General features: G+C 38.1%; 1 protein-coding gene across 2 annotated transcripts in view; it reads left to right on the forward strand.

Annotated features, from left to right (window-relative positions):
• Nucleotides 1-26,515, forward strand: part of LOC108719919 (ATP-binding cassette sub-family B member 5) — a 72,854-nt gene that overhangs the window by 30,311 nt on the left and 16,028 nt on the right. For both annotated transcript variants that reach the window (XM_041567496.1, XM_018269214.2), the window contains exons 4-24: nucleotides 1,855-2,005; nucleotides 2,137-2,179; nucleotides 3,501-3,692; nucleotides 3,781-3,952; nucleotides 4,552-4,676; nucleotides 5,279-5,453; nucleotides 6,978-7,091; nucleotides 10,077-10,187; nucleotides 12,231-12,356; nucleotides 12,449-12,652; nucleotides 12,941-13,111; nucleotides 13,565-13,726; nucleotides 15,048-15,203; nucleotides 17,403-17,546; nucleotides 17,651-17,755; nucleotides 19,016-19,093; nucleotides 19,188-19,271; nucleotides 21,889-22,092; nucleotides 22,970-23,070; nucleotides 23,677-23,817; nucleotides 25,322-25,478. In XM_041567496.1, the coding sequence (XP_041423430.1) occupies nucleotides 1,855-2,005; nucleotides 2,137-2,179; nucleotides 3,501-3,692; nucleotides 3,781-3,952; nucleotides 4,552-4,676; nucleotides 5,279-5,453; nucleotides 6,978-7,091; nucleotides 10,077-10,187; nucleotides 12,231-12,356; nucleotides 12,449-12,652; nucleotides 12,941-13,111; nucleotides 13,565-13,726; nucleotides 15,048-15,203; nucleotides 17,403-17,546; nucleotides 17,651-17,755; nucleotides 19,016-19,093; nucleotides 19,188-19,271; nucleotides 21,889-22,092; nucleotides 22,970-23,070; nucleotides 23,677-23,817; nucleotides 25,322-25,478 (2,916 nt within the window). The remainder of the gene's footprint in view (nucleotides 1-1,854; nucleotides 2,006-2,136; nucleotides 2,180-3,500; nucleotides 3,693-3,780; nucleotides 3,953-4,551; nucleotides 4,677-5,278; nucleotides 5,454-6,977; nucleotides 7,092-10,076; nucleotides 10,188-12,230; nucleotides 12,357-12,448; nucleotides 12,653-12,940; nucleotides 13,112-13,564; nucleotides 13,727-15,047; nucleotides 15,204-17,402; nucleotides 17,547-17,650; nucleotides 17,756-19,015; nucleotides 19,094-19,187; nucleotides 19,272-21,888; nucleotides 22,093-22,969; nucleotides 23,071-23,676; nucleotides 23,818-25,321; nucleotides 25,479-26,515) is intronic.

Consider the following 26,515-nt stretch of genomic DNA (forward strand, 5'->3'; position numbering starts at 1 on the left):
TGGTGCTCATTGGAAGAACCCTGGGCCGGTGCAGTTTTCTGCCGGTGCAGCTTTTTGCTGATATCCCCTGGGGTAACCCCAACTACTCTCCTTGTTGGAGCCAGAAAGCTGCTACACTGCCTTTAACTTTCACTCCTAGAGCTACTATTACACAAACGTCTACCGCTAAAAAACTTTCCCTAGCCAGGGCCTGTCACCGCTCAGACCCTCTCCTGTAACCACCTCCCACTAGGTGGGGTCTAGGAAGAGAGAGCCCTGAGCACGTGTGTTCTCCCTTTTAAACTTTTAAACACTGTCACCTACTGGACAAAACCTTGAACTGCAATGGACCCAGGAAGAGAGACATAGGGCCACTTAGGTGTCCAAATACTGTGTCCAAACATACCTAAACCTCAGGGTCTCTACAGTTTCCAAAGCTTGAAGACAATCCGTGCAGTAAATGGACTATATTTTTGGCTATCTGCAATTGAAAATCATTTTTAATTATTTGCTGTTTCTGAAATATTAAGCTTTTTTTTTTAGCAGCTCTCCAGTTTAGAATTGTGAGGTTTTTTTCTACGAAGAAAAATTGAGTTTTTCCCCTTTAAAAGTCCCGCCAGAAAAAAAAATCTTACTTTAATAAATAACCCCCTAAAAGTTAACTTAAAGGGGAGCCACCCCTGTAAGATGTGCTAGATGTATAAGCTGAACAAGAGCAGTCAAAAAGTTACCTTGGTTAGTAAGACATGGCTAATAATCAATATCATATTATAATGATGTAGCGAACTGCCGATTTGGTGTTCGCGAACGCCGTTCGCGAACACCGGCAAAAAATGCGAACGTTCGCGAACAGTTCGCGAACTTCGAACACCCGCTAAAATCGTTCGATTCGAACGATCGAAGGATTTTAATCGTTCGATCGAACGATTTTCATTCGAATCGAACGATCGAAGCATTCAATCGAATGCTTTTCATTCGATCGAATGCTTACAATCGTTCGAACGAATGGAAATCGTTCGATTTTTAGCGGTCGAAGAAATTCGAATGGTCGAATGGTCGAACGATTTGTATTCGAATCGAACGCGAACTCAAAATGCGAACGTCGCGCGACGTTCGCGAACATTCGGCGGACGCGAACGGTCGAAGTTCGCGCGAACAAGTTCGCCGGCGAACAGTTCGCTACATCCCTAATAATGACACACTGAATTGTGGGACCTGAGCTTCGGTGATCCTAATTAAAGGTTCCTTCTTTATAATCTACAAACAAGGTTTGATAATAGTGAGTTTTATGATCAACTGGGTTGCCATGCCATGCACCATTTTGATTCTTTGACTGGTGTAAGTAATAAATATACACAGGCTGTGAATTTTATATAATATTACGAAAGGTCTCAGCAGAGAAATGTTGGTTATTTCTCAATGTGCTTTTTTTTTACCTTTTGTTATAAATATGTGCAGCCTTTTGCTACTATAAGGTCACTGTGCATGTTCCTAGCTTTATGATTGGCTACTGTTGCCTCTGCTACTGTACCTTGGTGGATTATTTACATTCTTTTTATGGTGTATCCGATTTTTCACTCGGTTGTTATAGTATATCTTTCTTGCCTTGTTGGTAGTACTTATCATGTTTGTAAGGCATAGCTGTCATTTTTTACTTTTACAATAGCCACATGTAACAATAAACTCACCAATCCCAAGTACCGCTAGACCCAGATGAACTGTGGGTAGGTCCACACTGAATAAGTGATAAGTAAGAAAATCGTATTAAGATTTAAACTTTTCCCTCAAAGAGGTGAATATTCAAAAAAGGAAGCTGTATAGAGTAATGCTTCTTTTCTGCTGTCTCTGTGTTTAACATATATCTTCTTCTTCTAGTTCCGATTTGCAGACTGGCTGGATATTCTCTTAATGTTCTTTGGAGTGCTGGGAGCAATGGGATGTGGTTCCTGTTTCCCACTCATGAACGTTGTGTTTGGAGAAATGGCTAACAGCTTCCTGTGTCACAACTCATCTCTTCAGAATTCCTGTAAGAATTGTTATTTTACTTGTTGTTTACCAATACAGTTGCTATTTTGAGTTCAGGGGGTTTGCTTTGTTTGCATTACTTCTTCATCAGTTCTTCAATTGATAATTAATACTTACTTTTTGTATTTGCAGCACTGTGTGCAGAGTTTAAACCAATAGAAGAACAGATACAAGTGTAAGTATATACATGTATGGGATCCATTATCCGGAAAAAAAGCTCTGAATTAGACCCTATTTTAATTAAATAATTTTTTCCTTTTCCTCTATAATAATAAAACAGTACCTTGTACCAACTAAGATATAATTAGTTTTTACTGGAGGCAAAAACAATCCTATTTGGTTTATTTACTTAGCTCGAGTGAAGGAATAGAATATTCTAACTAAAAATCGTTCGACTATTTCGTTCGAAATGAATTTCGTTCGAACGATGGATTAAAATCCTTCGAATCGTTCGATCGAACGAATATCGGTAAATCCTTCGACTTCGATATTCTGAGTCAAAGGATTTAACTTCGATAGTCGAATATCGAGGGTTGATTAACCCTCGATATTCGACCCTAAGTAAATGTGCCTCTTAATGTTTCCAAATTATCGAAATATCCATTGTCCAGAAAACCCCAGGTCCCAAGTTTTTTTAGAATACCTGTATCTCATTTTTAATGCAAGGTATTTCAAATTTTTGGTGGGGTGGCTGTTTCTGGCACTTTGATGGCTTGTCCTTTTGACTACTTAAAGTGCAGAGCTCAAAGCACCCGAAAAGTGTCCCTTGCCATTTTTAGAAAATAATTTTAAGATTGCTATCATGAGTGGAATTAAAGGGGGTACTGTTATTAAAAGGGGCAACGTTTGTGTACCCATAGCAACAAATCCGCTGGTAGGATATCTTATTGTCTACTGCTGGTTTCTGCACCAGGACAAACTTTGTATCTTTTATTACGTATGGGGATTAGAAAGAAAGGATGCACATTAAACTAGATCATATATTTAAAATACCTTTACACTATATTTCAAGCACCCTAACATTTTTCTTGATCTTGAACATCAATGTACAATCAAAATGAAGCTTTATTTATACGGTTCAATCTGTTTCTTTAAAATAACTGTGACATGTATTATTCTTGGCATTATCCCTACACTGGGGACTGTGGGGGCTGTTTTATACTTTAATTTGAAGCAGTTAAATGAAGAAAAGGCACACACTACCCATCAGTCTCTATTTCAAGAAGAAGGAAAATGTAAATGACTGCATAAATGTTAAATGAGAACTAAACCCTAAATATTGATTTTTCTAAAAATACCATATTTTATATAATGAACTTATTGCACCAGCCTAAAGTTTCAAGTTGGCTTTTGAGCCTCTCATTCTGACCGGTCACCTGCTACCAGATGAATATATAGCTAGTTTAGGATGCATTTTCTGTTGGTGGGAGGGGGAAGTACATATCTAGATCTAATGTACTTACATACATTCTTTGGTTGCTTGCTTATTTTTCCAGATTCTCACTGTATTATGCAGGACTGGGTTTTGGAGCTTTAGTCTGTGGCTATCTCCAGGTGTCCTTCTGGGTTTTAACTGCTTCCAGACAGACGAGAAAAATGAGAAAAGCTTTCTTTCACTCTGTGTTGTCTCAAGAGATTGGTTGGTTTGATATCACAAAATCTGGAGAGCTCAACAATCGACTTACTGAGTAAGTGTGCTCAAATACTTGGTATCGAAGCTCAACCCCAATATGTTCAGTTGATAATGCTTTTTATACTGTTCCCATTTTCTTCCAGAGACATCAATAAAATAAATAATGGAATAGGAGATAAAGTTGGACATTGTTTTCAAAATAGCACAACCTGTTTATGTGGCATTTTAATCGGATTAATCAAGGGGTGGAAGCTTGCACTTGTCGTCTTGGCTACTAGCCCAGTTCTAGCTTTGGCATCAGCAATGTTTGCAAGGGTAAGTAATGGATGATATTCTATTTCATAAAATCTTTGTATATTAGCAGAAAGACAAATTTGCTAAATTGCCTCCGGCAGCTTTCAGAGTAGAGCGAGTTTACGCTTGCTATAAACAGTATTTATCTTTTATTTTCACTTTGAATTTATCTACAACAGGGGTCCCCAACCTTTTTTACCCGTGAGCCACATTCAAATGTAAAAAGAGTTGGGGAGCAACACAAGCATGGAAAAGTCCCTTGGGGGCCAAATAAGGGCTGTGATTGGCTATTTGGTAGCCCCTATGTGGACTGGCAGCCTACAGGAGGCTCTACTTGGCGCTATACTTAGTTTTTATGCAATTAAGCCTAGAATTCAAAAATAAGCCCCTGCTTTGAGGACACAGAGCAACATCCAAGGGGTTGGAGAGCAACATGTTGCTCACAAGCTACTGGTTGCCATCCTGTTGTGTCTTATCCAAGCCAGAGGGGATGTGCTTCTGCTGCCAAGGAGGTGTTGTTTAGTGCTTTCAGTTCTGCAATCATTATTCACATTTGTATAGGTATTATTCTTTACTCATTGTTTCATTTATAGTGTTATAATGCCTTACTTTCACTTTAGATTTTGGCTTCCCTAACAACTAAGGAACTCACAGCCTATGCAAAAGCAGGTGCAGTGGCTCAAGAAGTACTTTCATCAATAAGGACTGTTGTGGCTTTTGGAGGACAGGAGAAAGAAATAAAAAGGTTTTCTTCTGAAATGTATTCTGTATTTTTCCTGTTCAAAGTAAAGTGTGCATGTTCACATCTGAGCAATATCAGCTTTGAATTATTCAGACAATATACACTCTTCATTATTGAAGGTCTTTACTGAAGGTACCATTATATTTTAGATAAAAATACGGTATATATAATGATAACTACTGTATAACATGCCCATACAGGCAGACCTCAACTGCCATTTTGGCCTCTCTTGACTAAATTGATAGCCTATTGCCTCAACCAATTCATGTTTATATGGAAATGCAATTGCTAAAAGTTTTCTGAGTATCACATGTGTGATGTTTTAGCAATGTCGGACATCTTTATGTTTTTATTGAACTTTTTTAATGTTTAGGGCATTCTTAGGCCGGCCAGTCTCTTTAACTGTTCACTATATAAACGTGGTGGTGTCATATCATACTAGCAAAACCTAGGAGGAATTAATTGTGCTCTTCTTCTTGTAACTAGCCAACTCTCAAAGGACCTGTCTTGTTCTCGGTCAGGTAGTAGAAAATTGGTAGATACTTTAAGAAAAGTGTGATGTATTTAACATTTATTTTATATTTTTCTTAATATATTTTTTTTAGATACACAGAGAACATGAAAGAGGCCAAAGACATTGGTATAAAAAAGGCAGTTGCATCTCAGTTTTCACTCGGATTAATATATGGAGCATTTTATTCTACTTATGGACTTGGTTTTTGGTATGGCACAACCCTAATATTAGGGGATGATGCATACAGAATTGGAGATGTGCTAACGGTAAGTACTGGGTTAATTGTCCATGCCACATAGCCCTTCAGGAGCCCCAGCTTTCCTGTATAGTGACAGAGCCCCTGTTCTGTCCAGGGCATCTAGAGGGGCTAGACTCATTTGGGAAATCTGAAGTTAAAATTCTTTTAGCTTTAAGGTGGCCATAGACATTAAGATGTTTCTCTCCCTTAAAACCAATTTTAGTGAGATCTGACGAATCTTATCGAAAATTATCGTGAGGTTAGTGGGCACCGAACGATCAGTCAGAAAATCGATTGGTAGGGTTAGAAAATTTTCATCAGTCATAGTGAAATGTATCCATTGTCCAATTGTTTGCAAGGCCAAGCAGGCAGCTACTAACAGTTTCCTAGCTTCACCTAGATTATATTGCTTGAAATAGCCTTTTTAGTTGATGGACAAATCGTACGTTTAAACAATTGTTTCAGGATAAGCTTGGTTTTACAATAACGAAAATCTTAACGTCTATAGCCACCTTAAGTCTTCGCCTGCTAAAGTATCTTATGCCTCTATTTTACATTAAATTAAGTAAGTCATAAAGAAACATGCCGACTGTAAATGCACTTGAAAACAGTTTACTGCTGTAATTGATCTAATGGAGGTTATAGGCATTTTTTTATGCATGTACTGAACTCATAATCTGTATTCTTCTTGCTTCTGTAATACACACACACTGCATTCATAAGTACTTCAGTGCTTACATTAATATCTTTTACACATACACAATTTAATGGTTTCCATGGTGTGCTTACTCCCCTCAAAGATAACAGGATAAACTTTTGAAATAGTTACAAAAAATGCAAAAAAACCTACAGACTGACCAATGACCCAGTTAGGGCTGAACTATATGGGAGATTTTTTTGCATGTGGTCTAATCAACAGATAGGGATCAACCCTATATAATGTATGTAGCTGCACATCATAATAATAATAATAATGGAATTGATATGAAAATTTACATTTACAAAACTACACAACATTTTTCCATCTAACACTCAATAACTGTCAGAAGGGAATACTGCATGCTGTGTTTTCATGTGGCAAGTCTGATGAAGTGCAACGATTTTTTCATATTATAATACAATGGCAGTCAGATGTAGATGCACGAGAACAAAAAACATCCAACTTTATCAGATCATATTTCACACTACAGCATAAAGGATACATTTGTTGGATCTTTGGCAAGACTGGAGCTGCATGCATTTCCCATAATATACATGTATCTGGCCTAATTACACTAAAATCCGACTTATTCGCTGGACTATTTGTGTTGCCAGCATTAGTGACACCGACACTTCAACTAAACTCCTTGCTGCATAAAGCACCCATTTTATTTCTTTCAAAGAGTTGCATTTATTTGAGGCTCCCATCTGAATGGTAGTTGTGGCTATGGCTGTCCTCACTGTGGCAAGTAGTAATTAAAGCAAAATTGATAAAGATTGTATTACTCTTATGCTGATCTTCTACATTGCTTAATGATACCTGGAAATGTAAAGGTAGCTTTATTTATTGCAGGTGTTCTTCAACGTGACTATAAGCAGTTATTGCATTGGTCAGGCAGCTTCACATTTTGAATCCTTTAATATTGCAAGGGGTGCTGCTTATAACATCTTTAAAGTGATCAAACAGGTAAGAACCCAGGCTAAATGCAAAACTACAGTACATGATGTTTTACAAGTGTTGAATTCTGTTCTCAAATCTGTTTCCATGTTGTTTAGAAAACATGATGAGGTAAATTCCCATTCCCTGCTGGAAATCCAGTGTAAAAACATCCCAAATCACCTCTATTGTTGGTGCCGTGATTTGTGTGAAACACTTGAAAGGACTATTCTAAGAGTTTCTTGCTGAAAAAGACTTGCATGGGGCAATAGGATGCAACATCATGATGATCCCCCTTTCTCCCACATCCCTGATCAACTGAACTGGTGGGGAGTAGGACCTCTCCTATTTGCTTTCTGTTGGTTTATACATATTCCTATAATTTCAGCCTTTTGATATAACTCTTTTCATATAACTCTTTTGAAGTGCATGCTGTTCAGATCTTCTACCCTCTCTCTATAAGAGTGTCTGTCTGATTTTTTCCCTCCTCTGTACTGTCAGACCTGCAATCAATCTTGCTGATTATAACTGCCATCTTGATGAGCCTTCACAGTCTTGGCTCTTTTGTTTTCTCCGCCTATCCTCCTCTTTTTAACTCCAGCAGTGGACAGACATACCAACTCATAAGTATGGACATTTTTTGGATCTAGTCTTTAACAAAAATCTGCCTCTTTCTGATTTCAACAGTGAGCTTTTAAACCTTTCTGATCATCCCATTGCATTTTCTGTGTCACATTCTCCTACTCCACCTACTTTTTCCTCCACTGTTATTCTCACAACACCACTCTCCATTAGGGATTTATCAGATCCTGACACTGCTGAAGGATTTGGGAGAGTTTTTGGAGATTCCTTCTTTGATTTCTATTAACTCTATATCTAAAAAATTCTGGAATGATTATGGGTCAGACCCACACCCATTACTTAAAGTGTCCAACAAATGGGCTGAGTTTCTACAATGTCAAATATCCCCTTCAGATTTGGTGAAGTCTATTTGTAATTACAATAAATTAATTTTGGCAGAGAGTTGGAGGATACATTTTTTCTAAAGGTAACTTTTCTAGTCCTGTATAATACTGTCCCAAGTGTGATGAGTATAATGTGTCCCTTTTTCTCTATCTATGGACTTGTCCAAAGATCAGTATATTTTGGAAGGAAGTTACCAGTTTTCTAAACATCTGAAAATAAAAATTAAATGATCTCTAGTTTTTGCTTTGTTGCTTCTAGATGATAGTAGGCTCTCTTCAATTTTTAATATAGAATTTAAGTCTCAAGAAAATAAAATATTGACAATTTTATTTTTGGCTGCCTCCAGAAAGGCTTTATTTAACTGTTGGCTACAAAATGAGTCTCCCTCATTGACAGACACAATTGCATACATGAACCAGCTTAGTTGGCAGGAAGCTTTATTAGTAAAAACTAAAGGAAATAATTCCAAAGAATCATTTAGACGTATATGGTCTCCTTACTTTGAGTTCTGTGACTCCAATACCAGAAGTCAAATATCTCAGTTTTTTCAATTGTAAAATGTTCATGGGGGGGGGGGGTTATCTGACATTTCCAAGACAATGGGCTTTTTCTTTGTTCTTTTTCTTTTAAGAATGTCTATGCGTCCACTGGCTTAGTTAGTGATAGTTAGTTCTTGTTAGTTTCTATTTTATTTTACATATTACTTCATTGTAAGTTATACATTCTGTATAATATGCCATTGTTTTAATCTTATTATTCTGCATACTATTTGTTATCATATTGATTTTCATGGTTTATTGTGAAAACCAAATAAAAATATTTCAAACTGCAGATCCTGACACTCTCAGGATCTATAACCACATTATGTCATCTACCATCAACTCCTTGCAGGCTCAGTGTAGTTGTGCTCTTAACCCCTCCCCCCGAATGAACTTACAAATGTAATTTTTGTGCTGCTGTGTGTAATGAGGAAAAAAAAATCTATGCACAAGAAGAAGAGAGGAGAATAATGCCTTTGGCCAACTGGCAAAATTAGAGAATATTATGAGACCTAGACCCATTGGAAGAAGGTCTCCTAGTATCCTAATGTGCCAGTTTAACCATGCATCCTTAGTAGATACATCATCAAAGAAAATTGCTTCAGTCAAGATTTCGTCAAATTTATTCACTGGTGAACATTAGAAATTCATTTTAAAAATGCCCCTGGCAGAGAATTAGATAAATCAACTGGCAAAATTAAAGAATGTTATGAGGCCTAGACCCATTGAATAAGGTCTCCTAGTATCCTAATGTGCCAGTTTAACCATGCATCCCTAGCAGATACATCATCAAAGAAAATTACTTCAGTCAAGATTTGGGCAAATTTATACACTGGTGAACATTATAAATTCATTTTTAAATCAACATTATGGGGCAAATGTATCAAGGGTCGAATTTCGAGGGGTTAAATCCCTCGAACTTCGACTGGGGAATAGAATCGAATAGGGAATTCGGGCAAATTTACGCGCTGGCGAATAGTCGAATGGGCGAATATTTGCCCGGCGAATAGTCGCACGATCAAATATTCGATCGAAGGATTTTCATTCGATCGAATGATTGATCGAATGCCTTTTTATTCGCTCAAAAACTTAGAAAAAAAACCTATGGGACTTTCCCATAGGCTTTTAAAGCAATTCGGTAGGTAGGTATCGAATGGGCGAATAGTCGCAGCGTTTTTTCGTTCGATCTATTCGAACCATTCTACTCAGGCGAATTTACGCCAATTCGTTAGTCGAGGAGCACAAAAAACTACTCGAAAATCGAGTTTTTTTCCCTCTATTCATTCACCCGAGCTTGGTGAATGTGCCCCTTCTTTTTTTGTTTTGGTGGACTTTTTGGGCCATCACTTTCCAACACGTGATTCTTCTGTAAGCCTCCAGCATTTGAGACTTCTTGTTTGACAACAAATGGTAATTTACACATTTGGGCATACTTGGTTTAATATACCAGAAAAGTATTAATTTTGTAATTTAAACGTATGTTATGTTTTCCTTCTTTTAATTATCTCAGCCATCTACCATCAACAACTTCTCAAATGAAGGCTTTAAACCTGATAACATAAAAGGAAATATTGACTTGAAAAACATTCACTTTTCTTATCCTTCAAGACCAGATGTTAAGGTAATAAAACAAGTAAAGCATTTCTTTTTTTCCACCTTTCTAATTTTCAAATGTTGGGAGGTATGGCCTCACAGCCCAAGTGAATTGCCTCACTAGGAAACATCGTCTCACTTTGCAAAGCTGTGACGTGTATGTTTTCCCACTCAACAATTCACATTATTGACATTGGGAAAGCATTTTCAGGAGATCAGTTGCCCGCGGTAGAGAGATTTATCATAGGCAACTAATCTCCACATGTGCCATTCAGTACTTAATGAAGGGGTTTGTCCCAGAAACATCTGCTCTTCTTTTAGGGAGAAAGCAAGTGCTACCCACTAAGTAATGAAGACAAATGCCTGATATTGCAATAAGCAACTAAAGAGACAGTGGACTTTAAAAAACATTGATGATATAAATGAAAAATCTATAAATCTCAGTTTGCACAGCACTGATTGTTTATGAAGATGCATAACACAAACCTAAAGAACTCTGCACCAAATATGTACTTGCATAATTAAAGGGATACTGTCATGGGAAAAAAAATGTTTTCAAAATGAACGAGTCAATACTGCTGTTCCAGCAGAATTCTGCACTGAAATCCATTTCTCAAAAGAGCAAACAGATTTTTTTATATTCAATTTTGAAATCTGACATGGGGCTAGACATATTGTCAATTTCCCAGCTGCCCCAAGTCATGTGACATCTGCTCTGATAAACTTCAATCACTCTTTACTGCTGTACTGCAAGTTGGAGTGATATCACCACCCCTCCCTTTCCCCCCCCCAGCAGCCAAACAAAAGAACAATGGGAATGTAACCAGATAGCAGCTCCCTAACACAAGATAACAGCTGCCTGGTAGATCTAAGAACAACACTCAATAGTAAAAATCCATGTCCCACTGAGACACATTCAGTTACATTGAGAAGGAAAAACAGAAGCCTGCCAGAAAGCATTTCTCTCCTAAAGTGCAGGCACAAGTCACATGACCAGGGGCAGCTGGGAAATTGACAAAATGTCTAGCCCCATGTCAGATTTCAAAATTGAATATAAAAAAATCTGTTTGCTCTTTTGAGAAATGGATTTCAGTACAGAATTCTGCTGGAGTAGCACTATTAACTGATGTGTTTTGAAAAAAACATGTTTTCCGATGACAGTATCCCTTTAAATATGTGAATTAAGCAAGCTTGAATTCCATTCGAAATGAGTTAAAAATAAGCATGAACCAAAAGGAGTACAGGCAGGCCCGGATTTGTGGAAAGGCCACATAGGCCTGGGCCTAGGGCAGCCGGATTTTAGGGGGTTGGCATGCTGCCCAATCACACCCACATTGGTTCAAAAACACTGGGGATGTGCAGAAGATACAATAATTTTGTAAATTTCCCATGCCCAATCCACATTGCTCAGGTCCTGATTATTAAAATTTGCACGAATAAATGGGGGCACAGGTGACGAATGGCAGTGGGCCTAGGGGCGCCCGCTATGTAAATCTGGCCCTGAGTACAGGTAGGTGATCCGTTATCCAGAAACCCACGAATTACGGAAAGGCTGTCTCCCATAGACTCCATTTTATCCAACTAATCCAAATTTTTTAAATGATGTTCTTTTTCTGTATAACAATTAAACAGTACATTGTATCTGCTTGTAACTAAGATATAATTCATCCTTATTGGAAGCAAAACCAGCTTATTGGTTTTTTTTTAATGTTTACATGATTTAGACTAAAGGTATAAAGGTCCCGAGTATTCTGGATTACAGGTCTCATACCTGTATATTATTTTTTATTCTGCAGAACTGCAAGATGATATTAAAAAGTATATGCAGGATGTACTGCAGGGTAAACATAGCAAATTCAGGAACCTATGGGCTATTTGCTGCAATGAGTATGTAACTGACGGCAGGAAAGAAGGCAGAAACAAGCATTTCTAAGACATCTGAGATTATTTGCACAACAGACTGCAGCCAATTTAGCAACCTGGCAACTGCAGTCATAAATTACCCCTTGTATGTTTTTCTCATAATGTTTTATAATTTTATATACATTTCTTTTACATTATTTCTGCAAAGGTTTTAAATGGGCTTAATCTCAGCGTAAAATGTGGGCAGACTGTGGCCTTGGTTGGACAAAGTGGATGCGGAAAGAGCACAATAGTCCAACTCCTGCAGAGACTGTACGATCCACAAGACGGAACGGTAAACCGATTCATAGTTTTCCTTTTAATTCATTAATAGGGAATATTTCAGCTATTAACATGGTAACCCTGTTTGACTGTCACTATTTTCAGCTGACTGTGGATGGTCATGACATCAAATCACTGAATGTGAGACATTACAGAGAGCTAATAGGAGTGGTCAGCCAAGAACCTGTCCTGTTTGGAACAACTATTAAACAGAACATTAAATATGGAAGAGAAGATGTTACGGATGAAGAAATTGAAAAAGCTGTTAAGGAAGCAAATGCTTATGACTTCATTATGGCCCTGCCAGACGTAAGTATTTCAGGTCTCTTAAAGGGGCAGTTGCAACTAAAATTCGCATTCATTTTTATTTTTAAAATTTCAGCCCCCCCTGGCAAATCCCTGCCTGGTTGTGCCACTGGTAGTAACAATACCATTTCCACCATGTATCAGCCTGCAGCTTTAGTTTGGGGCAATAAATGCTTTATATTATGCTTTTTTTTATCATGCACTTTTTCTTAAAGAAATATGAAACGCTGGTTGGAGAAAGTAAATGCTTTATATTATGCTTTTTTTTTATCATGCACTTTTTTTTTAAAGAAATATGAAACGCTGGTTGGGGAAAGAGGGGCGCAGCTGAGCGGTGGGCAGAAACAACGAATAGCAGTTGCCAGGGCCTTGGTGAGAAATCCAAAAATTCTTCTTCTGGATGAAGCCACCTCCGCTTTGGATACAGGAAGTGAAGCCGTTGTTCAGGCTGCTTTAGATAAGGTGACTTGTAACCATGTAAAATGTGTCTTTGCTTATACAGTATATTTTATAACTGTGCCTTTAAGTCATACCTAAATAGCCATATGCCTGGGAGGAAAAATATTCTCCAAACTGACTGCAGTGCCAGAGTGGAATTCCCTGAAAATCACCAGTTTACTTTAAAGCTGCAACAATTGTGCATTACATTGCTTGGTCCCTTTTACACACAGAAATATTAACCTCTTGTACATCTGTTTCTAGATCTCAATAAGGCTGAATAGAATTTTAATTTGAAGGTAAAAAAAGGTATAGCATTAAAAAAAAAAAACACTATACACTAGATTTGATGCAAACCTTATACCTTTTATTATATGGCCCTCCTGCAAAAATATTCTGTTTTGTGTTAAATACCATTACATTATCCTCTAAGAAAAATTCTCTAATCTAATGTTTTTTACTGATCTTTATATCTAGGCTAGTAAAGGTCGGACCACAGTTGTCGTAGCTCATCGTCTCAGTACAATATGGACAGCCGATGTTATAGTTGTGATGGAAAATGGTGCTGTGGCTGAGCAAGGAACTCATACTCAATTGATGGAGAAAAGGGGCATATACTACTCTCTTGCAACAGCACAGGTACATTGTAAGCAAAAGCTCATCTTATCTGATACTGCTTCATATTTGTTTTCTTTTCTCTCTGGAGTCTACAAATGTAATACATTTCATAAATGTACTTATTTTTATTCAAACCAGTCAATTAATCAGGTGTATGGGAATGGGAGTACAGGCTGATGAAACCCTAGGCTGCTAGAATTTCTGTCCAATCTGATCAATATCTAAAAAAGCCATAGTCAGATATTAGTCAAGAAGTCCCAAACCTGATTGGTTTTGCTATCTTCTACCAACTTGGTAATTTAAAGAGCAAAGAAACATCATATAGTTTTTTTAATAGTTATAATCTGAGACAAATGCTGTTTTGATAAAGTGAGATAATTCTATGTTGATGGATACTCTGCTTCAAGCAGGGAAATGTTTGCACTGACTTAGCAAGTGCAGTATAATTGCTTAAATAACAACAGTACTTGATTTTAGTTCAGATCTAACAGATTCATTTTTGGTCAGTTTACTGATTAAAGCTCATGTATTAAATGGAACAGTCATCACTAACCAGTGGCTTAAATTCACGTTTTGGAGCCATGCAGACTAGCAGTCCACATGGGGCTATCAATTAACCTATTACAACGCTAATTTGTCATCCCCAAGAAATTTTCTCTTGCTTGTGTGGCTCCCCAACAGTTTTTACATTCGAGTGTGGCTCACTGGAAAAAGGGGTTGGGGACCTCTGAAATAGAATATAGGGCATCTTCTGCCGTTCCTCCAACTTTTTCTTAACAAGGGCTCTCAGTGCACCAAAGGCCAGGCAGTGATGGTCAACGCTGAGTGTTTACAACAGCTGAAAGACAGTTAAAGTTAGACATTTTTGTGGCAATAATACCACTAAAGGCCAGGCAAATAGCCCCACAATAGAAGTTACACGTGCCAAATTTCTGGTTTTCAGAAGGAGCAAATGGGGTGTGAGGGCTCTTGTGTCTTTGGCAGAAGAACGACCAGGTTTCCTTTGCCAGCAGGCAATAGTTTGTATACACAAGTTGAAAATGCGGCTTCAGCACAATGTGTTATAGGTGCTTGGCCTCAAGAAAAGATGGTCAGCCATACCTTGATGGTATTTGTTAGGTTATCAAAGTCCTGGAAATAACATCAACACAAGTGAAAAATGTAAAAATTGCTTGATGAGAGTCAGAATAATAATTAATTTGTGTACTAAGCTTTTGCAACCAAGAGCCTGATAGTATGGAGCCTTAAAGACACATAATATTTACTTGCATAAAGCTCATGGGTTTGACTCTTAAAGCAAATTCTTCCAGTTAGCACATATTACTCTGCTTTCTTTTTTTAGACTGTACAGCTTTCTGATGATAATGAAACTATTGAAACAAAACAAAATGGAATATATGAAAAGGCTTCCCTGATACAGCGTTTTAATTCCCAAACATCCCTGAAAAACAAGAGTTTGGAGGAGGAAGAGGAAGAAGAAAAATCTGACTCAAAAGAGGTATCTTTTAAGACTTTCCAATGTCCCTATAACCTCCACTTTATTAGTAGCACATATGCTCAAGGCAAAATACCCACCAAAGCCATTTATGGAAATTAAAAGCACTTGTTGATGAAGATACCCATATACAACAGAAAACAAACTCTTATATAACCTAGTTATACATTTATTTGCATGGCCATAAAAGATATTTATTTCACCCATGATCAGCTCTGTTCATAAATTGCTAGCTTTAGTCTACATGCAATTCTACCGTCTTCATGTTTACTGTGTCACTTAATGAACTTTAAATATAAAAATATAAAATGACCAAAACAAATCACATTTAAGTTGTAGTATTAATGGAGTTTGACCTTAATTGTATCAATGTGAGTTTTGTCTTTGAAGACAAAAACTCACATTGTTGAGTTGTACTTCATTCCACTGGGATAAGACTCACCAGAAAAATGGAATTCCTGTAAATCTCATTAGACTGGATAGACTGCCATGGATCTGGTGAACCCATTGGTTGAGGGTCCATAGTCAACTAACACCCAGAACAGGCCTATTTATTAATGCTTTCAGTCAGGCTATTGACAGTCTGCAATAAGGGGTTTGGCATTTGAACTAGGCATAATCAGATGATGAACTTTACATTTTGAAAGAGTTTTAGGGAAATGTATTTTAGTGACATCTTTTATAGTATGCCACCTAAATAAAGCAGTTTTCCCATCCTCATTTTCAACAGCTTTTGTTTATCATTCATGTTAATGATGATCTTGTTTTATTGTTCCTCTGTCTTAAGACCCATTGTGCTAGAATTGCAATATATATGACAGTTTTGTACTTAAAAAATCTATTATTTTTTTAGCAAAATAGCCCAGAGAGTGTATGGGCAGAGACACACGCTCAGAGTCGGGAGATTAGTCGCCCAGCGACAAATCTCCCCGAACTACCTTCCCCTGCCTTCCCGCCGGCTAGAATGTAAATCACTGGCGGGATGGCACTCAGAGCATTTCGTTTTCCGAAGTCACCTGAAGTTGCCTCACGAGGAAACTTCGGGCGACTTCGAAAAACAAAGCGGTCCGAGTGCCATTATAACACACAGGATTCTCATTTCAATTGTTCCCATCATTTCTGCAAAGAAAATTAACAATCTCAACAATACAAAGTAACGTGATGGCTATTGCTATGACTCATCTTCCAAAGCTCCTTGAACTAGCCAACACAGTGCAACAGCAGACCTGCCTGTCCTGAACCAACCGATATCCATAGTATATATATATATATATATATATATATATATATATATATATATATATATATATATATATTATATATATATATATATATATATATATATATATATAGTGCACACGGACACATTGCACACGGACAACCAAAGAGCAATGCCTGTGTGCTAGTTATATATATCAATAGTAATAAGCAAAAAGAAAAACCGCACCAACAGGTCTTTATACAAAAATAGAAAAACTTTTAAAAGTTTTTCTATTATTGTATAAAGACCTGTTGGTGCGGTTTTTCTTTTGCATATATATATATATATATATATATATATATAGATATATAGAGGTTGGGTTTGGCAGGCCATCATATGCATAATAATAGTTGTACTCTATGATGCCATGATTGTTATGTGAATTACCAGCTTAACCACCAAGGAAATCTGCCAACCTGAAGGGTGGATGCATATAAGGAAGAGAAGTAAATGTTGCCTAATTCCAAAACAGAACTTGTAGGGATCCTAAATAGAGCTGAACCTGGCAGAATGAAACATATTTTTTTAGTGTTAAACAAAGTACAGTTTTGTATATTTTAAAGGGGTGGTTCACCTTTAAGTTACCTTTTAGTATGTGGTAGCAAATGGTTTACAGATGTTTTTTGTAATTAATCGCATTCTTCTGCCATTTTCCAGCTTTCACTGACCCTGGCAGTCAAAAACGATTGCTGTATGAGGCTACAATTTTACTATTATTGTTGTTACTTTTTATTACTTACCTTTCTATTCAGTCCCCCCCTATACTTATTCCAGTCTTTCATTCCTCCCATGGGCTGGTTATAGGAAAATACCCTATCAACTAAATAGCTGCTGATATCCCAGTCTGGTGACTGGTGATAAACCATCCTTTAAGTTACCAAAACGTTATGATATTCCAAGAATTGACACCAAAAAATATATATGTATTTTTTCCTTTTCAGAAAGATCTTCCCAAGGTGTCATTTTTCCAAATTATGAAGCTAAACAGATCAGAGTGGCCTTATATCCTACTTGGAATCATGGCTGCAGGGGTTAATGGAGCAATAAATCCATTATTTTCTATATTTTATGCCAGAGTTATCGCTGTAAGTAATTTGGTACACATTATGCTATAACTATTTTGCATTAGTAGGCAAATTAACAAAATTTCTTTGATACTAAATATTTCCCTTATTTTTCCCCTGGACAGGTTTTTGCATCAAACGATCCAGAAAAAATCCGAAGTGAAACTAACATTTACTCAATTTTATTTGTAGTCATTGGTGTGGTCATTTTAATTGCATACACTGTACGGGTAAGCCTTTTAACTTGTCATATTTCTTATTTGTGTAACAATTCGTTCTCTTTTAAAACACAGACTTGAAAAGTATGGGATGAAACAATATGCTGAATATTTTTGTGGTACTATTAACTTTCAGGGGCAAATTTATCAATGCTTGAATTTGAGTTGTTACTATCAAGTTTTTTTGCAATAAAACCCATGAACTCGAAAAAGATGTGTTTGTGGTAAAAAACTTGAATGTAAAAATTCAGCATCTAAAAGCTGCCGAGTTCATGAATAATTCAATGGGAATTGGGGGACTAAATTGGCAAAATATAAGCAATTCAAATTCAATTTTTAGTCACAGGAACAAGAAAGTTAAAAAATGTTTAACCGCATGTGTAGGCTCTCTCTCCTCCTTCTTTCTCCAAATTTACATATGCAAATTAGTGTACAGAATCTTTCCCAAAGGATTTGGGACTTGGCCGAATACTAAAGCAGTGGATTCGATGCATCCCTCATTTCCAGCATGTCTGAATTATCTTATTTAGTTGAAGTAGGGTTTACAAAACATTTGCTTATAGGAGAAGGAAAGTCTTTTTGCACTTGGGGGTGCCAAATCTTAGGCACCCCCAAGTGATTGTATTTACTTACCTGAAACCCCGGGCAGTGCTCCTATCAGCAGAAAACTGCACCGGCCTGGGGTTATTCCATCGAGCACCACTGAGCGATCCTCTTCCGGCTTCTTCTTTCTTCCAATTTCCCGGGCAGACACATGCGCAGTAGAACGAAATAGCTGACTTTTTCGCTCTACTTTGCATGCGCAGCCGCGTGAAGAAAGAGATTGGGGTAAATTTACTAAGCTGCGAAAATTCCCCAGCGACGGCTTCACAGCCATCAAAAACACTTTGCCAGGCGAAAATTCGCTCAGACAACGCTAATTTAACGTTTAGTAAAGTCTGCATTTTAGTGAATTTGTGGAGTAACGTCCATTCGCCAGAGCAAAAATTCGCCTGGCGATAGAGTGCGAGTCACCACTTGCATCTTCGCCAGGATCACTCTGTGGTGCTCACTGGTATGACCCCGGGCCGGTGCAGTTTTCTGCTGATAGGAGCACCGGCCCGGGGTTTCAGGTAAGTCAATACAATCACTTGGAGTGCCTAACATTTGGCACCCCCAAGTGCAATAACACATTCCTTCTCCTTTATATGTGAGGATTTTCATTAATGGCTAACAGCACTGATTTTTATTTTCTATTTTAAATTGTCCCTTTTGCTGTTTCTGCATTGACAGGGATATATGTTTGGGAGATCGGGAGAAACCCTGACAATGCGATTAAGACACATGGCCTTCAAAGCAATGATGCAACAGGTCAGTGGGAAATAATCCTTTACTGCATGGCAGGAGAGAGAAATTGGTGGCAGGATTTTTAATCCCCATAATTCCATTTGGTTCCTGTTTGTAGGATATTGCCTGGTTCGATGACAAAGACAACAGTACAGGAGCGCTGACAACAAGACTTGCAACAGATGCTTCAGAGATTCAGACTGTACGTTTATCTCAATTCTTAATGTAATGTAATCTGTATGCTTGAGATATACACCCATCTATTTTACAGTGTAGCAGAATATGTTGGAGCTTTATAAACATGTGTTGTGTTCAGAATGCTAAGAAAGTTTTATCCTGCTTTGGAGTATGTCTCAGCAGTCAGCAGGGCCGTATTTATATATAAGTGCCCAGGGCCGCCCTAGGCACGGATGGAACGTCTCCATGGTTGTGAATCACTGCTTCCATGTAACAATGACTGGGTCTTTCATAATTAAGCCTCCAGTGGTATTTCACCCCTAGATTTATGTTTAACCCTGTCCTTGCCAGCAGAATTTTGTACTTCATTTCCATTTGCTAACAGCAGGTTATTGCTAGGCCCGCTGTTGTCCGTCTCCCCGTCCCCTCCCGTTTGTTCACTCAAATTTTTATTATCGGGATCGGAGCAATGGGGATTGGCATACAGGAGATTTAAAAAACAATTGTATCTCCTGCTTATCCCCAGTGTTTCTGGATGTGGTTGTGGTTGAGCAGTAGGGATGTCGCGGACTGTTCGCCCGCGAACTAATTCGCGCGAACATCGGCTGTTCGCGTCCGCCGAATGTTCGCGAACGTCGCACGACGTTCGCCAATTTGGGTTCGCCTTAGCTGGCGCTTATTTTTGACCTCTCACCCCAGACCAGCAGATACATGGCAGCCAATCAGGAAGCTCTCCCTCCTGGACCACCCCCACACCCCCTGGACCACTCCCCTTCCATATATAAACTGAAGCCCTGCAGCGTTTTTTCATTCTGCCTGTGTGTGCTTGGAAGAGCTAGTGTAGGGAGAGAGCTGTTTAGACTTTGCTGGCTAGTAATCTACTTGATACTGCTCTGTATTGTAGGGACAGAACTCTGCAGGGATTTGAGGGACATTTTAGGTTAGGTAGCTTTGCTGGCTAGTAATCTACCTTCTACTGCAGTGCTCTGTATGTAGCTGCTGTGGGCAGCTGTCCTGCTGCTGATCTCTCATCTGCTGACTGCTGCCTGTAACCCAATAGTCCTTGTAAGGACTGCTTTTATTTTCTTTTTTGTTTTTTTTACTTTGCTACTGTAAGAGCCCAGTGCTATTAGTCTAGCTGTGTTGGGGAGTGGGACTGGTGTGCTGCTCCTCCTAGTAGTTCACCACCACCAGCACCAACCAGAGTCAAAATTGTTACAAAGTATCTTATTTGCACCTGTTAGCTGTTCTGAGCTCTCTGCCAAAAGCTAATTAAGTTAGAAACTGTTTTTTTTCTGGCTGTTGAGTTCAGAGAAAAGAGGGACTGGTGTGCTGCTCCTCCTAGTAGTTCACCACTACCAGCACCAACCAGAGTCAAAATTGTTACAAAGTATCTTATTTGCACCTGTTAGCTGTTCTGAGCTCTCTGCCAAAAGCTAATTAAGTTAGAAACTGTTTTTTTTTCTGGCTGTTCAGTGCAGAGAAAAGAGGGACTTTCCAGTACAAAAGAGGGACAGGGGGTTGAGTGGTCAAAAGAGGGACAGTTGGGAGGTATGCAAGTGCCACCTAGCTGTGTGAGCTTTTTCACATTCTGTCTAAATAACAATAATAATTCCGTGTCCGTAAACATCACCTGAGGGATGTTTTTACAGCAGCAATAATATATTCCGTATCCACTACTGTATACGTTGCCCTTGCAGGCATTGTTTGCCCAGTCTTTAACCAAGTGCCACCTAGCTGTGTGAGCTTTTTCACATTCCGTGTCCAGAAACATCACCTGAGTGACGTAGTGTGATTTCTGCCCTTTACAGCACAAAACGCAGCGCTGTGTCAACAATGTATTTTTCAGATACATTTTTGCCCTTGATCCCCCTCTGGCATGCCACTGTCCAGGTCGTTGCACCCTTTAAACAACTTTAAAATCATTTTTCTGGCCAGAAATGTCTTTTCTAGCTTTTAAAATTCGCCTTCCCATTGAAGTCTATGGGGTTCGCGACGTTCGCGAACCGTTCGCATTTTTGACGCAAGTTCGCGAATATGTTCGCGAACATTTTTTCCGCCGTTCGCTACATCCCTATTGAGCAGCATGCCTCCCCCTAAAATCCCCCGGGCCTTGGTGGCCTCTCCACAAATCTAGGCCTGTGTGCTTGCATCATAAGGCTTTACTTGCACTAACCTTTACTAGCACTCAACTCTGCTCAGCCCAGTGTTGGACTGGCCCACCGGGATACCAGGAAAACTCCCAGTGGGCCCTTTTGCTTCTAATTATGTGGCCAATTTCATGGTCATTCCTTATTTCTTTATGGGAAAAATACTTAATAGTGGAAGAATAGACTAAGTAAATATGAAAGACTAAGAGAATAAAGAGGTTGAGTGAGGAGAGGAGGAATAATAGTTTGGAAAGTGGGCCCATGGTCTAAGGTTTTCTGGTGGGCCCCTGGCATCCCAGTCCGACACTGGCTCAGCCTGTCCAGCCTCCCTATTTCATCTCTCTTTCTTCCCTATTAATAACATTGGCATGAAGTATAATTTTTATTCAATCAAATTATGTGTGTTATCTTGTCCGATTCTCCATTTTAATATATTTATTGCTTTGTGATTGTGAAGGATCCATCGTCTTTTCTTTTCATTTTGTGCTTTAGGCTACAGGCTCCAGGCTCGGTTTAGTTGCAGAAAATGTGGTTGGCATCATTCTGACTGTCGCCATTGCTTTTGTATATGGGTGGGAAATGTCCCTGCTGGCTATTGCAATGGCCCCTTTTATAGTCATCGCCGGAATGCTGGAGTTTAATGCTGTAGCTGGCTTTGCAACTCAGGATAAGAAGCAACTGCAGAGGTCTGGAAAGGTAAGATTGTGCCTCTAAATCTAATGCACTGTAGGAAACATTGCAATGTTGTATATATTTTCAGGTATCATCTTCTAAATAGAAGCATGTGATGAACTATTCATATAGCCAGTCAAATAACCTCAGTGCTTTTTGCTTGATGAATCCCTCCCCCTTTTTTTCCCAGAACGCAAGCTGTTAATAGCCTTTGTCCTATTGATGTGTAGTAATTTGCATATGCTTGTGGCACAATGTATTGTACAAGGCTGCAGAAATGTTAATGCTTTATAAAAAGTTATACAGGTATAGGATCTGTTATCCAGAAACCCATTATCCAGAAATCTCCTAATTATGGGAAGGCAATCTCCCACAGACTACATTTTAATCCAATTTTTGAAAAATAATTTCCCTTTTCTCTGTAATAATAGAGCAGTACTTTGTACTTGATACAAACTGAGATATAATGAATTGTTATTTGTTTACACAATTTCCTAGTAAACTTAAGGTATGAACATTCAAATTATGAAAATATCTGCTATCCAGAAACCCCAGGTCCCGAGAATTCTGGATAACAGGTCTCATACCTGTAGTTATTAACCAGCTTGTGTACATAGTATTGCCTAGATTTAGTAGATGACCAAAAAGGCTTTTACGATGTTGGCTTGATGTAAAGCAATGACATAGAGTTGCCTCTGGTTCCTCATAAATATGTATCTTACAGATGTATTATAAAGATCTCCTATATGGGATACATTCTGCAGGCCACTGTTTATTGGACACATGATAAGAACCATATGAATAACTAAATGCCAAAAGTAAAGACAGCTTTATCAGCTGATTTTAGTTTTAAGTGCTACATGCAATTATCATTTTCAGTTCTTTATTTCTTTGTTTCTAGATTGCAACAGAAGCTGTGGATAATATTCGCACTCTTGTATCATTAACCAGAGAAAGGACCTTTGAAGAGATGTACGCCGAAAGCTTACAGAAGCCCTACAGGTCAGATGATCATGTTATCTGCAATGCATATATCTGTTATACACACACACAACACACTTTAGAAATTCCTTCATTCATTGAAAATAATTTAAGCTCAACAAATCTCTCTTGTCTTACATGAATTGTATTATTTAATAGGTGAGCGTATTAAAAGGAAAACTATACCCCCCAAACAATGTAGGTCCCTATAAAAATATTTTGCATAAAACATATGTAGACCCTGATTCATGTAAATAAACTATTGGCATAATAATATTGTATTTTAGTAGTATGTGCCATTATGTAATCATAAATGGAAAATTGTCATTTTGTAAACGATATTAACTCTTGACTGAAGAGGAAACTCTGCTGATGTTGCTCTACTTACAAAAGAACAGAGAAAAGTCATCAGAAGGGGGCTCTATATAGTGAAAAAGGAGGCTTTGACCAGCCAGCCTAAGGCATTGGCAGCCTAAGCAAGATTTTACAGTGGTCGTATAAACAGATACGCTCATTAGTCTTTGTTATAAATAATTATAAATATAAATAAATGAGTAGGAAAATAATTAACCAAAGTAGCTGGCAATTGTTTAGTATAACATGTGACTTTTAAAATCTGTTTTGCAGAAATGCTCAGCGTAAAGCACACATATATGGACTGTGTTTTGCAACTGGCCAGTCTTTCATGTATTTCATCCATGCAGCTGTTTTCCGCTTTGGGGCATATTTGATCAAAACTGAACGGATGAATGTAGAGGAAGTATTTCTGTAAGTATTAGGCCTTGGGACTGAAGAAATCGTTTCCTAACACTTACATTAAGGTGGTGCTGTATAACTTGTACCATTTTGCCCCTTATCAACTTAAAAGGCTGCCCCCATGGCTACTCAGCAGTTTATTGATATATACTATAGTAATGTTGGGAAGTTAACACATATATTTTACCATTTCAGAGTAACTGCACATTTTGTTTAAATAAATATGAAACTTTAATTTGTTGGTTTTACTGTTCTTTAATGCGGGTCTTGGAATAAATTCTCTAATTTGTTTGGTACCTGACATTTTGTTACCTTCCTATCCATGGTGGAAGAACAAACAGTACTTTAGGACAGGATGAGTAAAGCACTTAAGACCTCTGGACATAAGATGGCCATAAACGAAATAATCCACTTGAGCGGATCTTTCCCTGATGTGCTCACCTAAAGTGGGTGATATCATGGTAACCCAATCGTTTGGCCCTAGGGCTAAATGATTGGATTACAAACACGAAGCCACTGCAAAACATTTATTAACACAACATGTTTCGGGCAAAGCACTTTTTCAATATATGACATTTGACATATGGTCGCCTTAAGCTGGGACCAGCCACATCAGTAATAAGGTAAGAACATGGTAGGAATGCATGCACATTGCTGGTAAAGGCACGCATGGTTGCTAATTATGTATTAAATTGTTAATGGGCAGTATACCTCATTGTTCAACATGAGTGCAATGAAAAGGCCTTGTGCTAAACATAATTTTTTCCTGTTATTTTAATCATGAAAAATCTATGGAATTTGGTGTTTCTTGAGCTTGAGCTAAACAGAGTAAACAGGGAAACCGAAGCTATTCCACACTTGGTCCTTGCGAGGGAGCTAACTAGATTCATAGATAATCTCCCTGTATAATGGACTTCTGCTTTCAAAATAGTGACAACAATGGGGGATAGGGTGGGGCTGTATTCTGGTAATCTAATTATCTACCTAGCACAATTTTGAGCACAAGTGTTAATATCACAACTAACTGCACAAGTTCAACATCTCCTGTGCAATTGTGCAACTGCCCCTCACAGCTGCAATTACATTGGGTATTGTGACAATAAATGCTTCATTCCGAGTGAAAAATACATAACAAATTGTGTCTGAAATTACTCTAGATACACTAGGGGGCACATTTATCAAGGGTCGAATTTCGAGGGTTAATAAACCCTCGAATTCGACCCTCGAAGTTAAATCCTTCGCCACTTTAAACCTACCGAGGTGTACTGTTAGCCTATGGGGACCTTCCTCAGCACTTTTCTAACTTTTTTTTGATCGAAGTAAAAATCGTTCGATCAAACAATAAAATAAATTCGATCGCATTTGACCCATTCGATTGTCGAAGTACCCAAAAAAATACTTTGAAATTTGAAGTTTTTTACTTTAGAATTCTTCACTCGAGCTTAGTAAATCTGCCCCTAGATGTTATAATACCAGCATGTGCAATGAGTTTATAATTTTGCTTTTCTCTCCGCAGAGTATTTAGTGTCATAACATTTGGAGCTATGACTCTGGGAAACACTTTATCCTTTGCACCTGACTACGCTAAGGCCACGTCTGCCGCCAGATACCTTTTTGCCTTGTTTGAAAGAGAACCCACAATAGACAGCTTCACCCAGCAGGGGCAGAAACCAGTAAGTGACTCTTAAGTACACATTTCCCTTGCAAAACACTGAGCATTTCATAAATTGTCAGTCACTGCAAATAAAAATAACAATGGTTGTTTCCTAGAGCACAAAATATTATAATAGTCATTTGAAGGTTATTAGAGACTCTTCATTTGAAATAAATTTCACGATTGAATGTGCTTCAAATCAAAGGGCTGTGAATTCACATATGCAACAACCCAATATCACTTAAAGGGGTGGAGCAACTTTTCAATTGGTCTTTATTGTTTATTTTTTATATATTTTTTTACATTATTTTCTCCTTCTGACTCATTCCAACTTTCAAATTGGCGGCACTAACACCATTAAAAAACAAATGATCTGTAATGCTACAAATGTATTGCTTTTACTACTTTTTACTACTCATCTATCTATTCAGGTTCTTTCCTATTCATATTCCCGCCTCTTATTCAAATCAATGCATTGTTGCTAGGGTAATTTGGACCTTAGCAACCAGATTGCTGTAATTGCCAACCTGAGAGCTGCTGAATAAAAAACTAAATAACTCATAAACCACAAATTATTAAAAGTTGAAACCCAACTGCAAATTGCCTCAGAATATCACTCTCTTCATTATACTAAAAGTTACCTCAAAGGTGAACAACCCCTTTAAATAATTACTTTTTGCCCCATAAAAATATATATATGCCCTGCCTCCTCCCCTGAAGTTAATGGTGACACACCTTTGCACTGTGGCAGCTGTAAAATGCTTGGCATTATGCTTGCATAAATCCACATACAGTTACACCTATAACAGAATTTCTGGGAAGACATAAGGCAAGCTGGGACCTGTAAGCACTGGTGGAAATTATTTTCAATTGTATTAGACATGCTGCCAATTGGAAACAGCATGTTCATTAGCCATTCCTTTCAGGAATATTGCTTAATTATAAACTTTAAAAACTACTGTCAATAGCACATGGGATCAAGTTCACGCTAAGCTTTAAACATATGTTGCGTGGGGGCTCATTACCATAAGTTCAGCTGTACTGTGGGAGCCATAG

The sequence above is a fragment of the Xenopus laevis genome, chromosome 6S, assembly GCF_017654675.1.
Source record: "Xenopus laevis strain J_2021 chromosome 6S, Xenopus_laevis_v10.1, whole genome shotgun sequence".
NCBI lineage: Eukaryota > Metazoa > Chordata > Amphibia > Anura > Pipidae > Xenopus > Xenopus laevis.